The sequence below is a fragment of the Idiotropiscis lumnitzeri genome, chromosome 12 (genome assembly GCF_059441095.1).
Source record: "Idiotropiscis lumnitzeri isolate Australia: NSW breed Sydney's pygmy pipehorse chromosome 12, RoL_Ilum_1.0, whole genome shotgun sequence".
Taxonomy (NCBI): Eukaryota; Metazoa; Chordata; class Actinopteri; order Syngnathiformes; family Syngnathidae; genus Idiotropiscis; species Idiotropiscis lumnitzeri.
The window spans coordinates 12,996,556-13,015,111 of record NC_142402.1 but is presented as its reverse complement, the minus strand read 5'-3'; the positions used below and the strand labels follow the sequence as shown (position 1 = coordinate 13,015,111).

General features: G+C 39.1%; 1 protein-coding gene and 1 long non-coding RNA gene across 2 annotated transcripts; one reads left to right on the top strand and one right to left on the bottom strand.

The window, feature by feature from the left end:
• The first annotated feature begins 3,762 nt into the window (after positions 1 to 3,762).
• LOC148325987 (spindlin-Z-like) lies at positions 3,763 to 8,689 on the top strand. Its single transcript, XM_088311986.1, has 5 exons — positions 3,763 to 3,886; positions 4,653 to 4,694; positions 6,038 to 6,297; positions 7,160 to 7,393; positions 7,636 to 8,689. The coding sequence occupies exons 2-5, from the start codon at positions 4,675 to 4,677 to the stop codon at positions 7,839 to 7,841; spliced, it is 720 nt and encodes a 239-aa protein (XP_088168112.1). The 5' UTR covers positions 3,763 to 3,886; positions 4,653 to 4,674; the 3' UTR covers positions 7,842 to 8,689.
• A 3,929-nt stretch (positions 8,690 to 12,618) lies between these two features.
• LOC148325986 (uncharacterized) lies at positions 12,619 to 14,989 on the bottom strand. Its single transcript, XR_015846229.1, has 2 exons — positions 14,830 to 14,989; positions 12,619 to 13,028 (listed from the first exon to the last, which is right to left on the bottom strand). It is a non-coding gene; the product is annotated as an uncharacterized LOC148325986 (long non-coding RNA).
• Between the last annotated feature and the right edge of the window lie 3,567 nt (positions 14,990 to 18,556).

Sequence of the window (18,556 nt, the reverse complement as noted above, 5' to 3'; positions counted from 1 at the left end):
CTCTCTCTCTCTCTCTCTGTCTCTCTCTCTCTCTATGTCTCTCTCTCTTTGTCAGTCTCTGCCTCTCTCTCTCTCTCTCTCTCTTTCTTTCTTTCTCTTTCTCTCTCTCTCTCTCTCTCTGTCTCTCTCTCACTCTGCCTCTCTCTCTTTCTTTCTTTCTCTATCTCTCTCACTCTCTCTGTCTCTCTCTCTTTCTCAGTCTCTGCCTCTCTCTCTCTCTCTTTCTTTCTTTCTCTTTCTCTCTCTCTCTTTCTCAGTCTCTGCCTCTCTCTCTCTCTCTTTCTCTCTCTCTCTCACTGTCTGTCTCGGGATCACTCATAATTCAGGTAAATTCACTCCACAAACCTCAATGTACGTCTGTTTTTGAGTTTCTCACCATTCAACATTCATTTCCATGAGCAATAGTTTTTATTTTCAGCTTTGGAAAAAGGATGAAGGAAAGTTCACATACAGGGATTCAATCACTATCTCATGAATAAATAAAGTTTCTCAAACGTCTAAAATAGTGGCATGACTCAGCTGGAGCGAGTGTGTATGAGGTGTTTATAAGAACGAGGCATCCATTTGAACGGAGACGTTTAATTGTTGAAATGTTTGTGTAAAGCTGGAGCTGGAGACATTAACGGGTCAATTGAGAATCGCTAAATCCGTGTTACGGCGGAAAAGGATTGTGTAACTGCCTCACATTAGCAGTTTCTATTGGCATGTCCGATTACTCTTGGGCCCTAATCCTATCAATAATGTAGAGCAGTTAGAGGTTGAACTGTTTATTCTCTACTTGAGCGATCTGGTGAAGGGAAATTAGGATAGTAAATGGAGGATTTGGCTCTTTTAATTTGGAAGTGACTAAAAATGTATGCCCGGGGCAGTTCCATGAGATACATTATGCTGGTTTCGATGTGAGCTGCATTGCGATATGTCTATTTGTATTTTTTGTTCTTGTATGTTGATTTATTAATCCAGGGATTTGTTTCATTTTCAACCCAGTTCTCGTGGGTTGCTTTATTTTAAGAAAAAAGCCCCCAAAATAACCACATAACTTTGATTTAACTAATTTAACAGACAACAAATAAGGGCTCATGAATAGCATCACTGTGGCAGTCTTACGAAATGGCTATGCAAACACCAATGGTGCAGCAGCACATATAGACAAACAGTACAACAATACTCACAGGCATATATTCTTTATCTAATGTAAAGAACTACAAACATTCTGCATCTTACTGAGTCACTTGCAGTAGTTTAGTGAAACTCTTCTTTGTTTGTGTCTGATCTGTGTCTTTTCTGGAAAATCAACTCACACAAGACCATTGTCTCTTTTGCCGCTAATTCACCAACTCACAATGCAGAAGAGTCTGCATTATCCCGGATGGCAGGATCGCAAAAGGGCCTCTCCCTTCTCCGCTGCTCACATATCCCACTACAGTCTATTTCTGTCCACCCGAGTGCATCTGACGTCGCTCCCTGCACTAAACACATGAGGCCAGTCAGTCAGTAATGGGCATTCAACTGAAGATCCCACCACAAACCAACACAATGAGATTAATGTGATTAATAGTTTTTTTTCCCCCCTCTCCATTCGACCCCATTATGTTTCCCACCTCAATCAATGTGGATGTGATGAGCTTCTAAATAGTCCGTCCCCCCCCCCCCCCTGACCCCCCCAACTGAGAGTCATTACAATGATGAGATGTTATTTATGTGTACAAAAGCAATTCAGTAATGAGACTTGAATGATTATTGGGTGCGAGGACTGGCGGTGGAGTGTGAAAAGGTCAGCGGGGATAAGGAGTGAAGGGAGCAGAGGCGAGGAGAGAGGGGATTATTTACAAAATTCATCTCTGAAATTGCTGAGTCACAAGAAGGGTAAAGCTGCAAACCAGCTCTCTTTCTCCTTCCGTCTCTTCCACATCCAAAAGCTCAGACGCACGTGTCCTCAGCGCACCCTGCCATCAGCACCAAACGCACACGAGGCGGACAAACAGCAACAAAATACACCCCCCCTCCAAAGATATTTCAACAGTGAGGCCAATTCCTTTGTTTTTGCTGTGTAGACTTTTGGCATTACCGTTAAAAGACGGACATGGGACATGTGTCTACTGCTTTGATTATTACCCCCCCAAAAAGACAAAGAAAGTCTACGCTGAGTTTGAAATGTTTTTGCGTGGGTTGACCGAGCAGCGCCACCTTCTGCAATATTTGAAGCCTATAAAATTCTCAAGTCAGGAAGGATGAGGAGTTCTTACACCACGATTCGGATGACTGTTTAAACCTGTATAAAGAGACAACATAAGTACACACAAAAAAAAGGAAAAAAGTAATGACATTTGGAACATGCTATTTATAGAACAGGAAAATTCGATTAGTTTGATTACTTTCTGGACATATATGTTGCAGCAATGACATCTCATCCCTCTCAAGGTATCATACTTCCATTCACATTGAGCACGTGGCTAATAATAAATATGCCTAATCAATGGACACACATATGTACGGTAAACACACTAACCTTGGGTTGACTTTAACACTCTGCAGTGTATAATCTCACTGCATACAACAGAGAGAGAGAAAGAGAGAGAGAGAGAGAGAGAGAGAGAGAGAGAGAAAGCACTTTTCATTGAATGTGAGTCATTTGTGTCTAGTTCGTAGTAGACAAAGAGGGCTGGGGCATGCTGGGTCATTCCGATAGAGAACAGAGAAGGGTTTAGGTCTTTTCTGAAGCTCTGACAACAAGGACAAGAGGAGGTAACCTTGGACGGCCGACCAGCTTTGTGTCGATACCACACTGGCATGCTCACAAAGGCTTGCAGCTTTGCAGTCAAACAACACTGACTCACACCTTAAAGCAATTCCATCTGTACACGACTGATCTAAAAAATATTTGATCAAAATGTTAGACCACAGTTATTGCTGATATTTTCAGGTACACACGACTGTTCCTTTGTTTTGTTTTTTTAATACTTATCATTAACGTCAATGATTTTTTATTTCAGATTCCCGTTCAACTGGGAATGCTTAAATAATCAATGAGTACAGTTCAATTGTATTTTATTGTATACTCGAATATATTTGAATTAAATCTTTAGGAACTGTTGATTTTAAAACTCTCAAGTACAATTTATTCAACTTTATGTGCAAAACATTTTAATTGAATCATTACTTTGTATACCGCACCTATTGCCAGAAGACACCTAGGGTAGGTGATTGTGTTCAGTTTATATAAACGGTGCAATAATCTTGTTCCCATCAAATGTTGCAGTTAAATAAGCACCCAAAGCTGCTTCGTAATGTGTTCACTTACCTCACCACTCAATCTATCAATTCGCCCCCCGCCCCCACCCCCCATCCTCCGTCACTAGCTTCCTGCAAGAGATGTTGTGTTCAGTGTGACATCTAGTGGCGGAAATTTTTACTTCAACCCAAAATCGTGGCCAGGAAGACGACTTGCGAATCAAAGCCCTGGCAAACTAATGTGATTATAAACGGTACAATATGGAAAATCTACAGTCAAGCCTATATAATCCACTAAAAGAAATAAATGGTCACGTCCTTTTATGTTGAGTAAATAACGAATATAAGGCAGCTATATTACTTTAATAATAATTGTTATCATTATTCGGCATATACATATTTTTTATCAAACAAACAAGAACATGGTGTTTGATTAAAAAAAGAACAAATATGTTTTCGTTTTCTGATCAACAGAATGCTCCACCCAACCCGGAAATACTGTCGTACGTCAACGCAGCGTAAAGTCCCAGAATGCATCCGGGCTCAGTGTTTGGATTCTGGGAATTGATGTCTTTATATCTGTTTCCTTATTTAGCCCACCTAAGGTGGTGGAATCTGTTCTTCTAAGAAAAACGCACGTGAAAATATTGATCAGGTAGGGCAAACATCGTATTCTATCCGCTATCTCCTGACAAACTCGTCGAAATGCTTCAGAATATTAATTACATTTTCAACACATGTCCTTATTTTACCCATATAAAAATGTAGCCAGAGTCCGGGTAAAAAAAAATCACCGCTTACATGGCGATGCGTTTCCTTTTGTTTAGTTAGCATACTTGGAAAAATGTTGGCGCGACATTGCAAATTGATTTCTTACTCCGTTCACTCCATAAAAGACGCTGCGTTTAATTACGTTTGTCTCCAGACTGTGCCATTTTCTCAATGCTTCACATTCCCGCCGACACGTCGACGTGCAATTTAGTTGGCTAATGTTAGCCAGTGTGAAGTTGGACATTTTTTTGCGAGGCAGACTTGTGTAATGTGTACAAATGTATTACCCGCGCGGCGCTACAGTAGCTTAACGACAGTCGCTTAATAGTTAGCATTAGCAATTAGCTTTTACAGTTAATGTTTACATCCGGACTGTTGGCTCATTTGCATGCGTGTGTGTGTGTGTGTGTGGTACGGTTACAATTATTATTTTGAAACGTGTGTGTACCGTCTACTCAACGTTCATCAAATGTGATAAATGTGCCAGTCCAGTCATTATAAATTATGTTTATTTAAAATGATAATCCTGTAAATAAGTGTTTTTGCTCGCACTCAAATGTACTACACTTCAAGTCATCTAAGGGTAGTTGGGAGAAATCTGTCAGCTGCTTATGTCATGATCATTAACTGGTGTCTTTTGTGTCTCGAAGGGTTGTGTGACTTTATGGAAAAATGTCAAAGAAGAGGGGCAGGTAATTTCACACAGCAAGTTTTATTTACGTTTGCGTGATACTGAAGGATTGCAGAAACACCTTAAATGAGAATGCAAAATTAACATTCAGTATGGATGGTGATCCTAAAATTCGACGTGTCCAGTGTCCACATTCTATCTCTCTCATCTTCATTCGGGTCGCAGGTGGGCTGGAGTCTCTCCCAACTGACTTTTTTGCGAGGGAGGTTGCATACACCCTTGACTGGTTGTCAGCCAAAGTCAGAGCACATACTGTATTTATGTTTTTTTTCAAGGTACTCCAGCTTCCCCCCTCATCCCCAAAGCATGCGCGTTAGGTTAATTGAAATCTCTAAATTGTCCATAGGTGTGAACATCCTCTGTGCATCCTGTAATTGGTTGGCACCCCTTTGAGGGGGGTACAGGGGATAGTCTCCAGCTCACTCGTGAACCAAAGTCAAGCACTCTAGGAAATTGAGCTGTATTTGATTCTTTTACTGAACCTTTATTTATCCAGATAAGACAATTGAGCAGAAATGGTCTTTTCCGACGCTTACCTGGCTTCAGACAGGAGAGTAAAAGAAGGCAAAATAAAAGCAAATGCAAATACACATATGGAACTAACTGTACAATGTGATGCATCGCAAACAGCCGTCATTCTTTAGTGAACAAAAACAAAAATGGCGTTGATTGCAAAAATGCTGCCGTTGTTGCTGTTAAGGTGCAAAACAAAAATCGCCACACGGCCATACCATTGACAGCCACAAAAGCTCAGCTCCCATTTGTAGCAATCACTTGCTTGAAGGTGTGAGAAACATCAAGTGCCTCCCCTGCAACGAATGCTGCAACCAAAAACTCAGCACGACATAAATGTGAACACTAAAAAAAAAAATGTGGAAATGCACGAGCCCAAAGAGAAAAGTGAGCAGAGCTCCCGTCATAGGCTGCCATCTCTGAGTCGCCATCTTTGAAGTGATGATTGTTCATCATGAACGTGTTGAAGTGTCATTAATTAAATAATAAGATAATAATTTAAGAGCAGTACTAATAATGGTAACAAAATAGTAGGATTGCATCAAGAATGTATATCAAAAGTAAAGTGATGAGTTGAAAATAATTAGAATTTCATGTTAACATTTTGATATGAATGCATGATTAATGTGCCAAACTGAAAGTATAGCAGAAGCTATACATTTTTAAAGCAGTTTGAACGCAAGTTATTACTTAAATTTCTTTATGATTTGCTAACAAATTCTCACAAGATAACATTTCAATTTTATGCTGAAGACTTTCTCAGTATAACTTCAGACAAAATATCAACCATCTCCCAAATTAAATATAATTGTCACTGTAATGCTCTGACAGGAAGCGTAGCAGCGAAGAGTTGAGCGAGAGCTCAGCGTCCACCTTGAGTCCCGACCCAGACAACCTACTGGGCCGCAGAATCCAGCACAACTGGAGGGAGAAGGGCAACGTGACCAAGTGGAAAGGCACAGTTCTAGAGCGGCTGACCGTCAACAGTTCCCTTTACATGGTCAAGTACGACGGCTTCGACTGCGTCTATGGCATCGAGCTGTTCAAAGACAGTCGGGTGTCAAATCTGCAGGTGTTGGCCGAGAAAGTCGGTGAGTGTCATGACACACTTGTCTCTGGATTAAAATCCAACTCCCGTGTGATGTTATTGTTGTCATATCCCATTTGAACTTTTTCTTCTGTTCTTTTTTTGTTCTCTGTGTGACTGCATTTCCAATGAATATCTGTCCGAGTCGAGTAACCACTGAAGACGTATAACAAACAACGTCAACAACAAATAAAAGGCATACAGCTCCATTACACTGCATGACCACGCAGACAAATAGGACACACAAAAAAAAAAAAAGAATCCCAGGAATACGCAACTAGTTTCCAGTAAACACTGTGGATGAAAGTGGAGAGAATGAAGACATTACATTTTTTTTTTCCTCTTTGGCATTACAATCTCACTGGAATTGCCCCAGAATGCAGAAAGTAGTGTCCTGTTCCTTCTGTAATCCTTGAGTATTCGAGAACCTGGAAGTTGCTAAAGCAGGGTGTACCTGCTTTTAACATCTTAACACATTTTTCATTCATTCATTTCATATTCATATCATGAATGACATTGGCATCTACTTGTCATGTGCTGAGCCACAATCATCAGGAACCGGAACCTGAGCCCGTTGACATGTTTCTGGGTTCAAAGGGGTGAACGTCATGAAAGTGTTGAAGGAGAGTAGCTTGTAGCTTGCTGTGTAAACAGTCACTTTAGTGTGGCGAGTCAATGAGACATGACTTGTCACATCCTCATCACTGTCAGACTCAAGAATATGACACAGAAAAAGTCCTTTGCAATTCATCCCCCCTTCCGTAAGAACATCCAATTGTTGCTCAAATAGTGCTTTGTCGGTACTCCCTCCACCTGAGCGGTTTCCTGGTTAGCAGGCTCATTAAATTGTCATGTCCTTCCTGCAGTGAATAATAAGATCAAGGTCCCCCCTGGGGCGGAGGAGCTGGTCGGACGGGCAGTGGAACATCTGTTTGAGAAGGAGGACGGCGAGAAAAACGAATGGAGAGGCATGGTGCTGTCTCGGGCCCCCATCATGACCCACTGGTATTACATCACCTACGAGAAGGACCCTGTGCTCTACATGTACCAGCTGTGGGACGATTACAAGGACGGCGATCTGCGAGTTCTTCCTGAATCAGGTAGCGGAACCAAGACACCGTTTGTGGCATCTTAGGGAATTATAGACACTCAAAGACAAACTAAAATATGAGAAGGTCAATTAGTGAAGAGGGCTTAGATTTTGGAGGGATCCAGAAATGTTTTGATTAACATTTGACATGATGAAAAGTGAGACATTACTGCCATCTATAGGGCACAGATGTTCATGCAGGTGTTAAGGAATTCATCATTTTGTCTCCTCCTTTCTCTGTTCACTACGCAGAGAACAAACACCTGCTGCCGGCAGACAGGAAGCCAGGGGAGGAGCCGGAGAGCCTCGTGGGTAAACAGGTGGAGTACGTCACAGATAACGGTCTGAAGAGGACGGGCTTGGTCATCTATCAGGTCCCCGCCAAGCCCACGGTGTACTACATCAAATACGACGACGATGTCCACATCCACGTCTACGATCTGGTTAAAACCACCTAGTACAAGTACTGACAGTCCCAGCCATTTTGACTCAGCCAGTCGTTACCGGTTGAAGTGTTAGCGACTTTTTCTGACAAGGCCCTCGCAACCCCCTTCCCCGACAATACAACACCAAACGCCCCCCGCAGCTGGAAGGAATTGGCGCCGAAGATAACCCTTTCATTTCCTGCCCTTGCATTGCAACTTACATGCGTTACCAATTAGAGGACGTTTAGTGAGAATGAAGGCATCTTCAGTGTATATAAAACAGTTGTCCCGCCCAGCAGGCGACAGAGCTGTTTAAATTCTTCTATATAGGGCCAAATTGAACTCTAAATTCTTTTTTTTCCATTTCCTTTTTGCTTTCTGACACATTCACACATTGTAATTATACTTCATACAGAATATCTGGCTGTCCTGTTGTGCTTTACGTATCTTACTGGGTAAGTTGAATATCAAAGTCCTACTCATTTGAGTGACGTGTCGATTTGACCATCGCAGTGAAACTCAAAATTTAATTTTGAATTGTATAGACATTGATTGTGTGACAGATTATTCTGGAATAGAAAAAAAAACAAAAAAAAAACTGTATAATATTTCTGTCCTATTGTGTAAACTGCAAGTTTTCTACTATCTAATAATATATCAGATATACTAATGTCGATGTCTGCTTCAACAGTGTTTGTGCTCCATGCTATTTATGTTAAATTGGCAACCAAAAAAAAAAATGTTTTCTTTTTGAAGCCAATCATTATTTACTGAAACTAAATTGTGCGCTATGGCCTCGAAATATTGTAACCCTGAAATGTTGTTCTGTAAATAGTCATTGAATCATTTTTATGAAGCTAATCAAAGATGTTTGAAAATCATTTTATCTCTGTGTTTCTTTCACACATTTTATTATGGGAAAATATCCCTTTTTTTTTAACCTCTAATCTTGTCCAAGGTTACAGGTGAAACACACAGTCAATCAGGGCACATATCGGCAACCATAACATCAACGGTCCGATGTTAAATTCAAACCCAAATGATCTGATTGTGAAGCACTTGCACGAACCACATGCGCCACCGTGTTGCTGGAACGCAATCTCCATTCTAGAATCGATTGTGTTATTACTACTAAGTCCATTTAATATGTGTGCGGGCATCCATCTCAAACCACAAATGTCAGTCTCACAGCGAAGCACGCAGAAAAGGCTTTCAAAGATCAACAATGGAATCCAGTTTCATCCTCTCTCGATGATGATTGTCTAAACTAAATGTCATTCCAATCCATTTACTATCAAAGTAATATTGCGATCCTCAGAGGAATGAACACAAAGACAGGACTACTGAAAACGACGAAGCCCTCTCTCTTTTTGGCTTCACTTTAATAACCATACAGTATATATATATATATAAGTGTCGTTATTTGTTGACCGGTGCGACTACACTATTGAACACCAGCTTTTGTATAAACTTCAGCAGGGATTATAAAGTGTAAAAATAATTGTTGATTATTTATTTTTCTGGCATGTGTGAATTAACCACGGTACTCATCCTTAACTTAAGTTTGGAGTTTCTATAAAAGGACAAAGCCCCATTCAAAAGGAAATAAAAGCAAGAACGTTGCTGTTACAATTGTCCGGTTTTCCCTAAAATAACATAACTTAAGTATCTAGAAAATTCATTTCTACAGAGGCTGTAGATTTAATTTAATGTCAATAGGCTACCGGACATAAAATAGATGGATGGTTGTCTGTCTCTCCTTTTGGACACTTTAAATTGGTTGTCAAAATAAGAACAGTCCTAAATGTCTTAATCGCAATAGCAAGGCGTGTAGAGAAGCCCTTTTACTCCCTTTGCAGACTAGCTAAACATGTTCTTTTCATAGGTTTCTCTCTCTCTCTCTCTCTCTCTCTCTCTCTTATTTTTTTTAGTAGACGACCTCCCTCAAAAACCTTGAAACTTACCAGTCATTCTTATTGGCCAATGAACCAACGTGCTTGACTCTCTTTTGTTGCTTAGCAACATAAACCAGTCACTGGTTTTATGTGAAGAAAAAAAAATCAACATGCCGTCTAGTATGGGCCATCAAAACTGCCAAAATCATCAAAAATAAAAAAATCTAAATAAATTGATATTTAATTATATTTATGTATTTATTTTTGTATTTATTTTAAAATTTTAAGTTATTTACAAAAATTTACGTATTTTTACTTTTATTTTGTATTATATGTTTTTTCCATATATATTTTATTAAAGTCATTTTTTTTCAATTAGAGTTTTTATATTCACTTTAATTTTTATTTTGGCAGTTTTGGTCCTTAATGTGTCTAAGGTTGAATTTGATTCACAACATATATATATATATATATATATTTTTATTTTTTTATTTTATTTATCTATTTTTTTCAATTATATCTTAGTACATTTGTTTGTATATTTTTTTATTTTGGCAGTTTTGGTCCTCCTTACTCAATCTGTTGAGCAGCCCTGTGCATCCTGAATGAGACCTGGTATTTGTTGAATTACACATATGAACCAAATTTTTCTTCAAGAAAACATCAGAGCTTTGAAATTTTAATCTCTCCCCAGTTGGGAATGTTACGAATATAATCAATGGACGAATCACCATGGTCTTTATTTTTCGTGGCGCTGTTTAAAATCATTTGCTGGTGTACTATGTTGCTAATGAGACGGGCATGACTTTTCTGTTCCAGCAGCTTGTTTGCCAAGTGGAAAAAAAGCAAGGAATCCTATCAGGTCACTCATGCAGGTATCCTGGTAACAGCTGAATAAAAGGCATTTATTGTTTTTTTTTTTTTTTTTTTCATTTGATGTTTTGACACCTTCAACGAAGACAGTGTTGGTAGACTTGCTTGCCATATTTATTTAAAAAAAATTTATTTGTTCTATTTTTGATTACATGCGGATTGTGTTTGCTACTATACATTTATTGTTTGAGTTTTTCCAAATAATTACAAATACTTGTTTCCTGGATGCTTGGTGAATTTATGGTGAGTAGAAGTTGTTTGTTTGAATCAAGCTGTACCAGATTCCAAAAATGTGAACGTTCGGCTAATACAACTGTGTTCAACAACCGAGGGCCCAGCAGCCGTATGCGGCACTCCACACCCCGATTGGCACCTTAATAATTCCCCTCATCTCCTCAAAACGTTTTTAAAATAATATTTATGTCACAAACCCTCAAACATTTTGGAAATATGCTGCTCAACAACCAATATTTAGTTGTTTGTTTTCCACAAACTAACAGGGAGAAATCTGGGCAAAATTTGGGAGAAAAAGTTGAAAAACAAAAAAAAAAACTGCGAATGTGCAAATCAGCAAGTGTCCAACTGTGAACATGCAGCCGTCGACTATGGTTTGAAGTTGTAATCCCACCAATCCCCACTAGATGGCAGACATGCCTTAGTTGTGCTTTCACTGGGTCTTTGGCTGCCCTTAATTACTACGTGAGTAGGCCTAATTATTAAATTAATAAATTTGGTGTATTTTGAAATGATATGCCGTACAAACTATGTCAAAATTTTGAATGAGTTTATTTATTTATTTATTTGATATATAAAATGAGAATTGATTGAAAATGAGTTTGAATATGCAAGAGAACCCTTTGCACTTGGAGGGAAAAAAAAAAATGTCACCGTACAAAACTTACATCACCAGGCTTTGTCATTTCACTCTCCGAGTGTTTTATTAGTCCTGAGTACGAGTTTGACAAATGTCACACTGTAATTCTCTACTCGTGCATTGAAAGGTAGCCAATTATGCCAGCATATTCTTATTCCCAGCAGCCAAACATAAGAAATCAACATATACAGTACTGTAAATAAAATAATGATTTGAAATAATGCGACACACGTGAACATATGATGAATGAATGAAAAAGCAATTTGTATTGTGACAAAAGGCAATGCAATAGGAAAGCCTAACTTTGGGGAAGCGTGATGTATCGTTGTATTTTGTACACATTATATCCTGTTCAGCTCGATTTGAATTGCATTTCTTTTCTGTTGTGCTTGTACTCATTACCTCATCACCTGTCGTTGGTCGCCAGCCAATCACAGTATAGCCAATATATATATTATTTGTTTTGGGGTTTTTTTGGGGGGGGGTCTAATTTTTATTTTATTTTTACAGCGTACAAGTGTCTGTTTGTTTACAATCTACGCCAGGGACAATTAAATGCTCTCAGGCGCTATAATTCATCTGTGTATCCACCTATTGCCGTTCACATCATTACTCCAAATTTACTATTCATTTACTTCGCTGCCAAGGACATATAGTGACACACAGAAAAATGAAACGCTCCACCACGAGAAGGTAGAAGCCACAATCAGACAAGAAAAAAAATCACATTGTGTTTAACAGCGAGAATTCACGCAGTCAATAAATTGAGATGAGATCATTATTTCACTATTTATAAATTTGGGGCATTTTTGTGAAATACTGGATGTATACACTAAAAAGTGTCCTCTACTGTTTATCCCTTTTTTTCTTTTACTTTAACGGATATTTAAATCCGTCGTTTTTGTTTATAAGACACAAGTTACTACTATTTTGGGGGCAACATAGCAAAATGAAAATAAAATAATAATAAAATAATATAATAATACTATGTGAGACCATCCTTTTCATTTGACAGCAACCATGACTTAAGATCGTGAAATAAGCATTATTAAGGGTTATGGTAAGGTAAATTTATTATTTCTATTTAGAGCTTGAAAATCAGTATTGAGTATTGATATAACAAAAGATGTACGAGATTGTTTATATGTAGCGCTTATAGGAAACACACTTCAGAGATTCACACCGGGCTTTATTAAGATCAATAATAAAAACACATGTGACATTATTGGGACTCAAGCCCAAATTGCAGTGTCTTAAAATAGCCGTGTGTGTGCGTGTGTGTTTGTCACTTCAGATCAAGCTTTCGATCATTTCCAGCCATGAAGGCTCATTCGTACAAAGAGGAAGAAGGAAGTGGGGGGCACGGGAGCGTAAAAAAAAAAGGGGGTGGGCATGATAACTAAATAGGAGGTGAGGCGTGAAATGTGAGCTGCTTGAGACTGAAGAGCCGCGGCTCGTGCCGAGAGGCAGACTGGGACTTGTTGTTCTTTAGATGAGCATCGCAACAAAATCACTAGTCTTCCACTCAGCACCACCAACACTTCCTCCTTTTCTGCTCTGGCCCGCTCCACTTGCACTCTGGAAGGAAAAATAAAATAAGTTTGTATAGTTTATTGAGTCTGAGATTTTCACAGAGAGGACAGACACAGTACAAAATCACAAAACCACAATATCACTATATATATATATATATATATATATATATATATATATATATATATATATTATTATTATTATTATTTGTTTGTTTAGATTTTGTAATTATTTTTGCCAAATATGTTATTTTGCCAAACTCCTGCTTATTAATTTTTGGGTGTGAAATGCAAAATCACCTTTTACATTTAAAATAAAATTGATTAAAATACATGCTGGTCTTAATGTGTTTTTATTTTCTGGTTAATAAAGTTATTGATTGATTGATTGATTGATTGGTTGATTGATTGATTGATTGATTGATTGATTGGTTGGTTGGTTGATTGATTGATTGATTCATTGATTGATTCATTGATTGATTGATTGATTGGAGGGGGAAAAACGCACAAAATAAGTGCAAAACAATCCAGTCGTCCTGAAACGCCTGCCTCGACATTTCTATTTGAACAGGTTTTTTTTTTTTTGAACATCCACCGAAGAGGCTCAAATCAAAGCATTTCACCTTTAGTTTTTAATCTCGTCGGTGGAAAATTAAGTAAAAGGTCACCAACAAGGCGCAGTGGACAAAAAAGCAACAGCAAATCCACCAAATGTGAATGAATCTGAGAATGAAGGTGCTTCATATGTGATAATTTTGTACTGAATCCTAAAACGAGGTATGGCCAGTATAAGGATGACAAAATGAGATCTCGAGATCAGCAGCCCCTTTGAATGCTGCATCGTACCAGTGTGAAATATTCGACAATTGAATGTGCAACGGCGCTAGACATCAGAAGCATGCTTGTGAACTTTAGATGCCCCTCCACCTCCACCCCCTCCCCGACTAATTTACCTGTGAAGCCGGCTGACATTCCAGCCTTCCTTTGTTGTTCTAATGCCAACCTTTCTGTTCCTCTCAAAAGCAGGAGGCCAATGGAAAAAGAGGAGAAAGAAGACGAGGAGGAAGAGGAGGAGGAAAAAACAATGTACTTATTTACAATCAGGTGACAAATAGGGATCCATGAGGGTTAGAGAGCATTTGTCTTGCCTGCGAAGAAACAGACAGATTGTCCTGCATATCCAGTATGTTTCTGAGCTGGTAGCTATGCAACAAGACCGGGAGTCGGTGGAAGAGGAGGAAGTGGGGGATGGGAAGCCGGGGGACACTTTAATGCGAGGAGGGAAGGCTGTTGGAAGGAAATAAGGGAGGCTTTTGCTTCAACTGGTGACAAGAGTAGAGGAGCTCACTTTAGGGTTGGGACATCCTTATACGTGGTGTTGTGTCAATATACAAACGTGCAATTTAAAGAAGAAAAACGTAGAAAGGGAAAATACGCGGCGTTGGTTGAGAGCTGTCCACGGTGTCGGTGCTGAATGACGCCCTACTTTTCCCTCCGCGTCCGGCTCGTGTAAAAAAAAAAAAAGCCACCTGTTGCTGCACGGAAGTTTTCTCACTGGGATTTTTTAAAGTCTCCCGAGAGAGTGTATATGGGCGCTCACGTGAATTGTATTGATTTTAATTTCTGTGTCAAACTCAGACACCTGACGACGTAATGGTATACACATTTCACCCCTCGCTTGACATTTGATTTGCTTCTCTCCGAGCCGACTGTTTTGTTTTGGATTGCTTCAGCGCGACGCACTTCTTCTTTTTCTTGTTCTTCTTTTTATTTTAACACTTCGCGAAAACAAACATCAAATGGAAAAACACAATTACAATAATACACGAGGCAAAGGACAGACTCACCGTTTCTGACTTGATGCAACATCTGGATGAGTGGGGGGGGGCATTTCCTTTCCTCGTTCCCTTTGATGCCCCCCCCCCTTTTTCTTTGCTTTTTTTTCTCTCCTTTTTCTTTTTTCTTGACAGGAAATGCTCGACAACATCTGAGCTGGCCACGCTGTTGTTACTGGGAAGGCTGCAGGGAGATGGATGACAGGCTGTGTTTTTATATGTCTGCCGCCAGAAGACAAGAAGGGGGCGGGGTCATGTCGAGTGACGTTGGCACTTTTTATTTATTTATTTATTTTTTTGGGGGGGGGGGATCAGACCTGTTGAGGGTGCGGCCCAAACCAGGGCAAATTACCTCATGTGTGGGGCAGAGGCAATGGGAGAACAGCGTTCTCCAAAATGTTTCTTTTACAAATATAATACTGCTCACTTCTGACATCTATGACACTCTGACAATGTTTATCGGTTGGCACACTGCATGCAATATTCCTCTTATCATGTGGCAGGGCGGTCCACAATTGGTTAGCTCATCTACCTCACAGTTTTAACGTTCAGTCTTCAAATCTCGGCCTTCCTGTGGAGGCTCCATCTCACCAGAGACCTAAATGAGGACACGTGCGTAGAAACTGAATGGATGCAGGCTAAAATTGAGCCATTCAACCACAACCAATTACTTTAGGACACAATGGCCAAACCGCATGATGAAATATAATGATGACATCTGGCTTCATCAAAGTGAGGATTTTCTATTGGGTTGATATTGTCTGGGTAAAGTAGGACGGCTTGTTATTTCAATAGCGGCACTGTGGTTGGTTACAGGTTAGCAGGTCACAATTTCAATGTTCCAGGTTCCGATAACTTCAATGTTAGTGTGTGAAATATCGTGGAGCTCAAGTCAACTGTCAGTCAAAACTGAGCATCTTATATTTGGAAAGATATAGTACAGCTCTTGTAATCGTGACCTTGTGTCAAATCTTTTTATATAAATTATCATCATTTTGTATTCTATAACATAAGCTACCACAAGGCTTTTTTATTTAGCAAGTGTAGAAGCATCCATGTTTTATGCTGAAAAGACTCAACAGTGCTGACTTCTTTTTGAGCATTTATAAGCAGCGGGCATGTATTGTGTGCATTCAAGGCCATGCTGAACTCATGAATTTTGATTTCATGAAAATATTTCAATCAGTCTTGTCGCGTGACTTTCATATTTCATGTTGCTATTCCACATTGACTTAAGCATAGATTCTTCTCAAACACATGAAATATGAAAAAATGTTTCTTGCTATATGGATTTTTTGTCTTCATTTTGGCTGGACCAAATCTGTATGGGAATTGCAATTTTTCTTGACTTTTTCTTATCCACCAAATCCCTTCTTTGCGTGACGAGAACAATAGACAACAATAGAATTTTCCATGGCTTATGATTTAAAATTGATATTGTTAACCATGAATTACATTCAGCTGCAGGGGGAATTGTAATTGTCAGTGATTGACAAACTTTTTACAAGTACCACCAACCCCATAAAAGTCCTCCAAGTATCATGAACATGACCAACGATAAAATACAGTTGCAACTAAATACTGTTTGAACATTAACGCTGTACTTAATTATTTAAATGCACATTAAAGTTAAATAAAATTGTTCTGAATTAAATATTCAAATCAAACAGTTCTTAAAGATTAGATGCAAATATATTCAACAAGACAGTGATTCTTTTATGTACCACTAGATGGAGTCCCCGTACCAGTGCCGGTTTGCGTAGCATGGGGCGAATTGCTGAATTTAATAATTCCCCCCCCCGCCCCACACACACACACACACACACAGGAAAAAGTAAAAATTATGTAAATTATGCGGATCTAACTGGATTCAACTCGTAAGTGTGCCAAGGGTGCCGCAGATAAAGAAAGCCAACCAAGTGAGTGGCCACAGTGACACAAAAGCCCATTAAATACCCATCTCAGGTGAATATTTTCATTTCCTTTTATTTATTAGTATCATTGCATCTTACCATTGCTCAATAAAATATAATACATTTAAACTAGATTTTTATATAAATAAAGTTGCATTGTATTGTATTTAGTACCCTGGGCAATTTAGTCATTGATACTTTCCATAAATATGGAATGAAGCAACAAGGCCGAAACAATCACGCGTTTGATGTATATAGGCAGCAAATAAACAATGAGTTGTCTTATTCTGCACGAGCAATTTTATGTTTTTTTTTAATAATGTGTATGACATGGCAGTACTTGATCGGATTTTTTTGCTTGCAAGTCAAAGCAAAAAAAAAATCAACTGAATGACAGATCGGACCACTCGTATCTCAAGGCACCACATGTATGTGATTTCACGGTTATAAACCAGAACTACGTGGCCATCAGCAAAAATAATTAGTTTGACACCCCCTGTTGTATTCCCAAACCCAACAGCGCGGACGTTTTTGCGCGGTTAGATGCAGTGAATATGCTTTGTGTGCATTCAAGGCCCCGCATGAAAAAAAATTCTCAACTCATGAATATCAACAACTTCACCTCTATAGTCTCCTTCCCCCCCCTTCTTTTTGATTCCAGAAAGCTATTTAAATCATCCTTGACATCTGCTGTGACAGCTCATCACAAAGTATGGAGAGGGTGGCGCAAACACCCATTCACCCCTTGGATGAATGCAAGGTGCTTCTGGGGTGAGAGTGTATTTGTAAATAAGACACATGCGGGACATTCTCTGTGCTCTATTCTGTGCACTCCCAAAAAAAAAAAAAAAAAAATTCCGAGGTGGCTGCGGCTATTAGTTTTACAAAACCCTTGTTCCTTTGATACAGCCATGCGAGCGAGTTAACAATGAAGCTCAAGAGTCAGGCTTAAGGGTGGAACCTGGGAGATGCTGTCAGGCTTTAGTTGTATAACGAACATCACACTCTGTGCCTCTTGATAGAAACATCAGGAGGTAGGATTATGCATAGTAACGATCCCCCCTCGCTGCGTTCAGAGCTTAATGTTAACATCTGCCCACCACCAAGCAACGGATGACTGTTTTCCACCGTCAGCAGTTGTCTGATCACTATAATGGGCAGCATGTCTTATTTAGATGGTGTTATAATTGGGCCCAAAGCAGAGAAAGTCTCTTTCAGCTAGAAAAAGAAAAAGGTTGGAAAAGCCAAATAGAAAATCGGAAACTTGTGAATGGATTCCCTTTTAATATGAGTTTGTAATTGATAATTCTGAACATTTCCAGTTTGAAAACGATGTGCACTTGTGCAGCCACATCGACTCAGTTGTTTATTTGGACTTTTCATCTTGAAAAGATTTATTAACAAACCATAATTGTGTGGTACACGGTTAGAGGTCATTTCAGTGGTGGAAATTGTTTTGAAATTAATTATCTTGCTCTCATTGTTTTAAATCCACCAAAATCTGGCATTTTATAAGTCAGGGATGAGCAACAGAAATGATGGAGGGAGGTGAAATTTTTCATCAGTGCTACTGAGCGGTCACGTAGGAACACGTACTTCCAAACCAAAAGTGCGAATCTACGTATGGACAAAATATATGCATACGTACCAATATGTGGTCCTAATATATTTCATTTTTCATAATACATTCCTCAATGTCTCTATAAAAGATTCACTATTCAACACCAACGTGTTTGACACAAAAAAATAATCACATACTGCGATTGTTTTTTTTCTCCCCCAGTGGAAAAAGCTCTGTTGCATAAAAAAAAAGGAAAAGTCAATGA

Coding starts and splice junctions, on each gene's coding strand:
- LOC148325987 (XM_088311986.1), top strand. CDS start 4,675: ATGTCAAAGAAGAGGGGCAG. Junction 6,298..7,159: donor GGTGTTGGCCGAGAAAGTCG/GTGAGTGTCATG, acceptor TCCTTCCTGCAG/TGAATAATAAGATCAAGGTC. Junction 7,394..7,635: donor GCGAGTTCTTCCTGAATCAG/GTAGCGGAACCA, acceptor TTCACTACGCAG/AGAACAAACACCTGCTGCCG.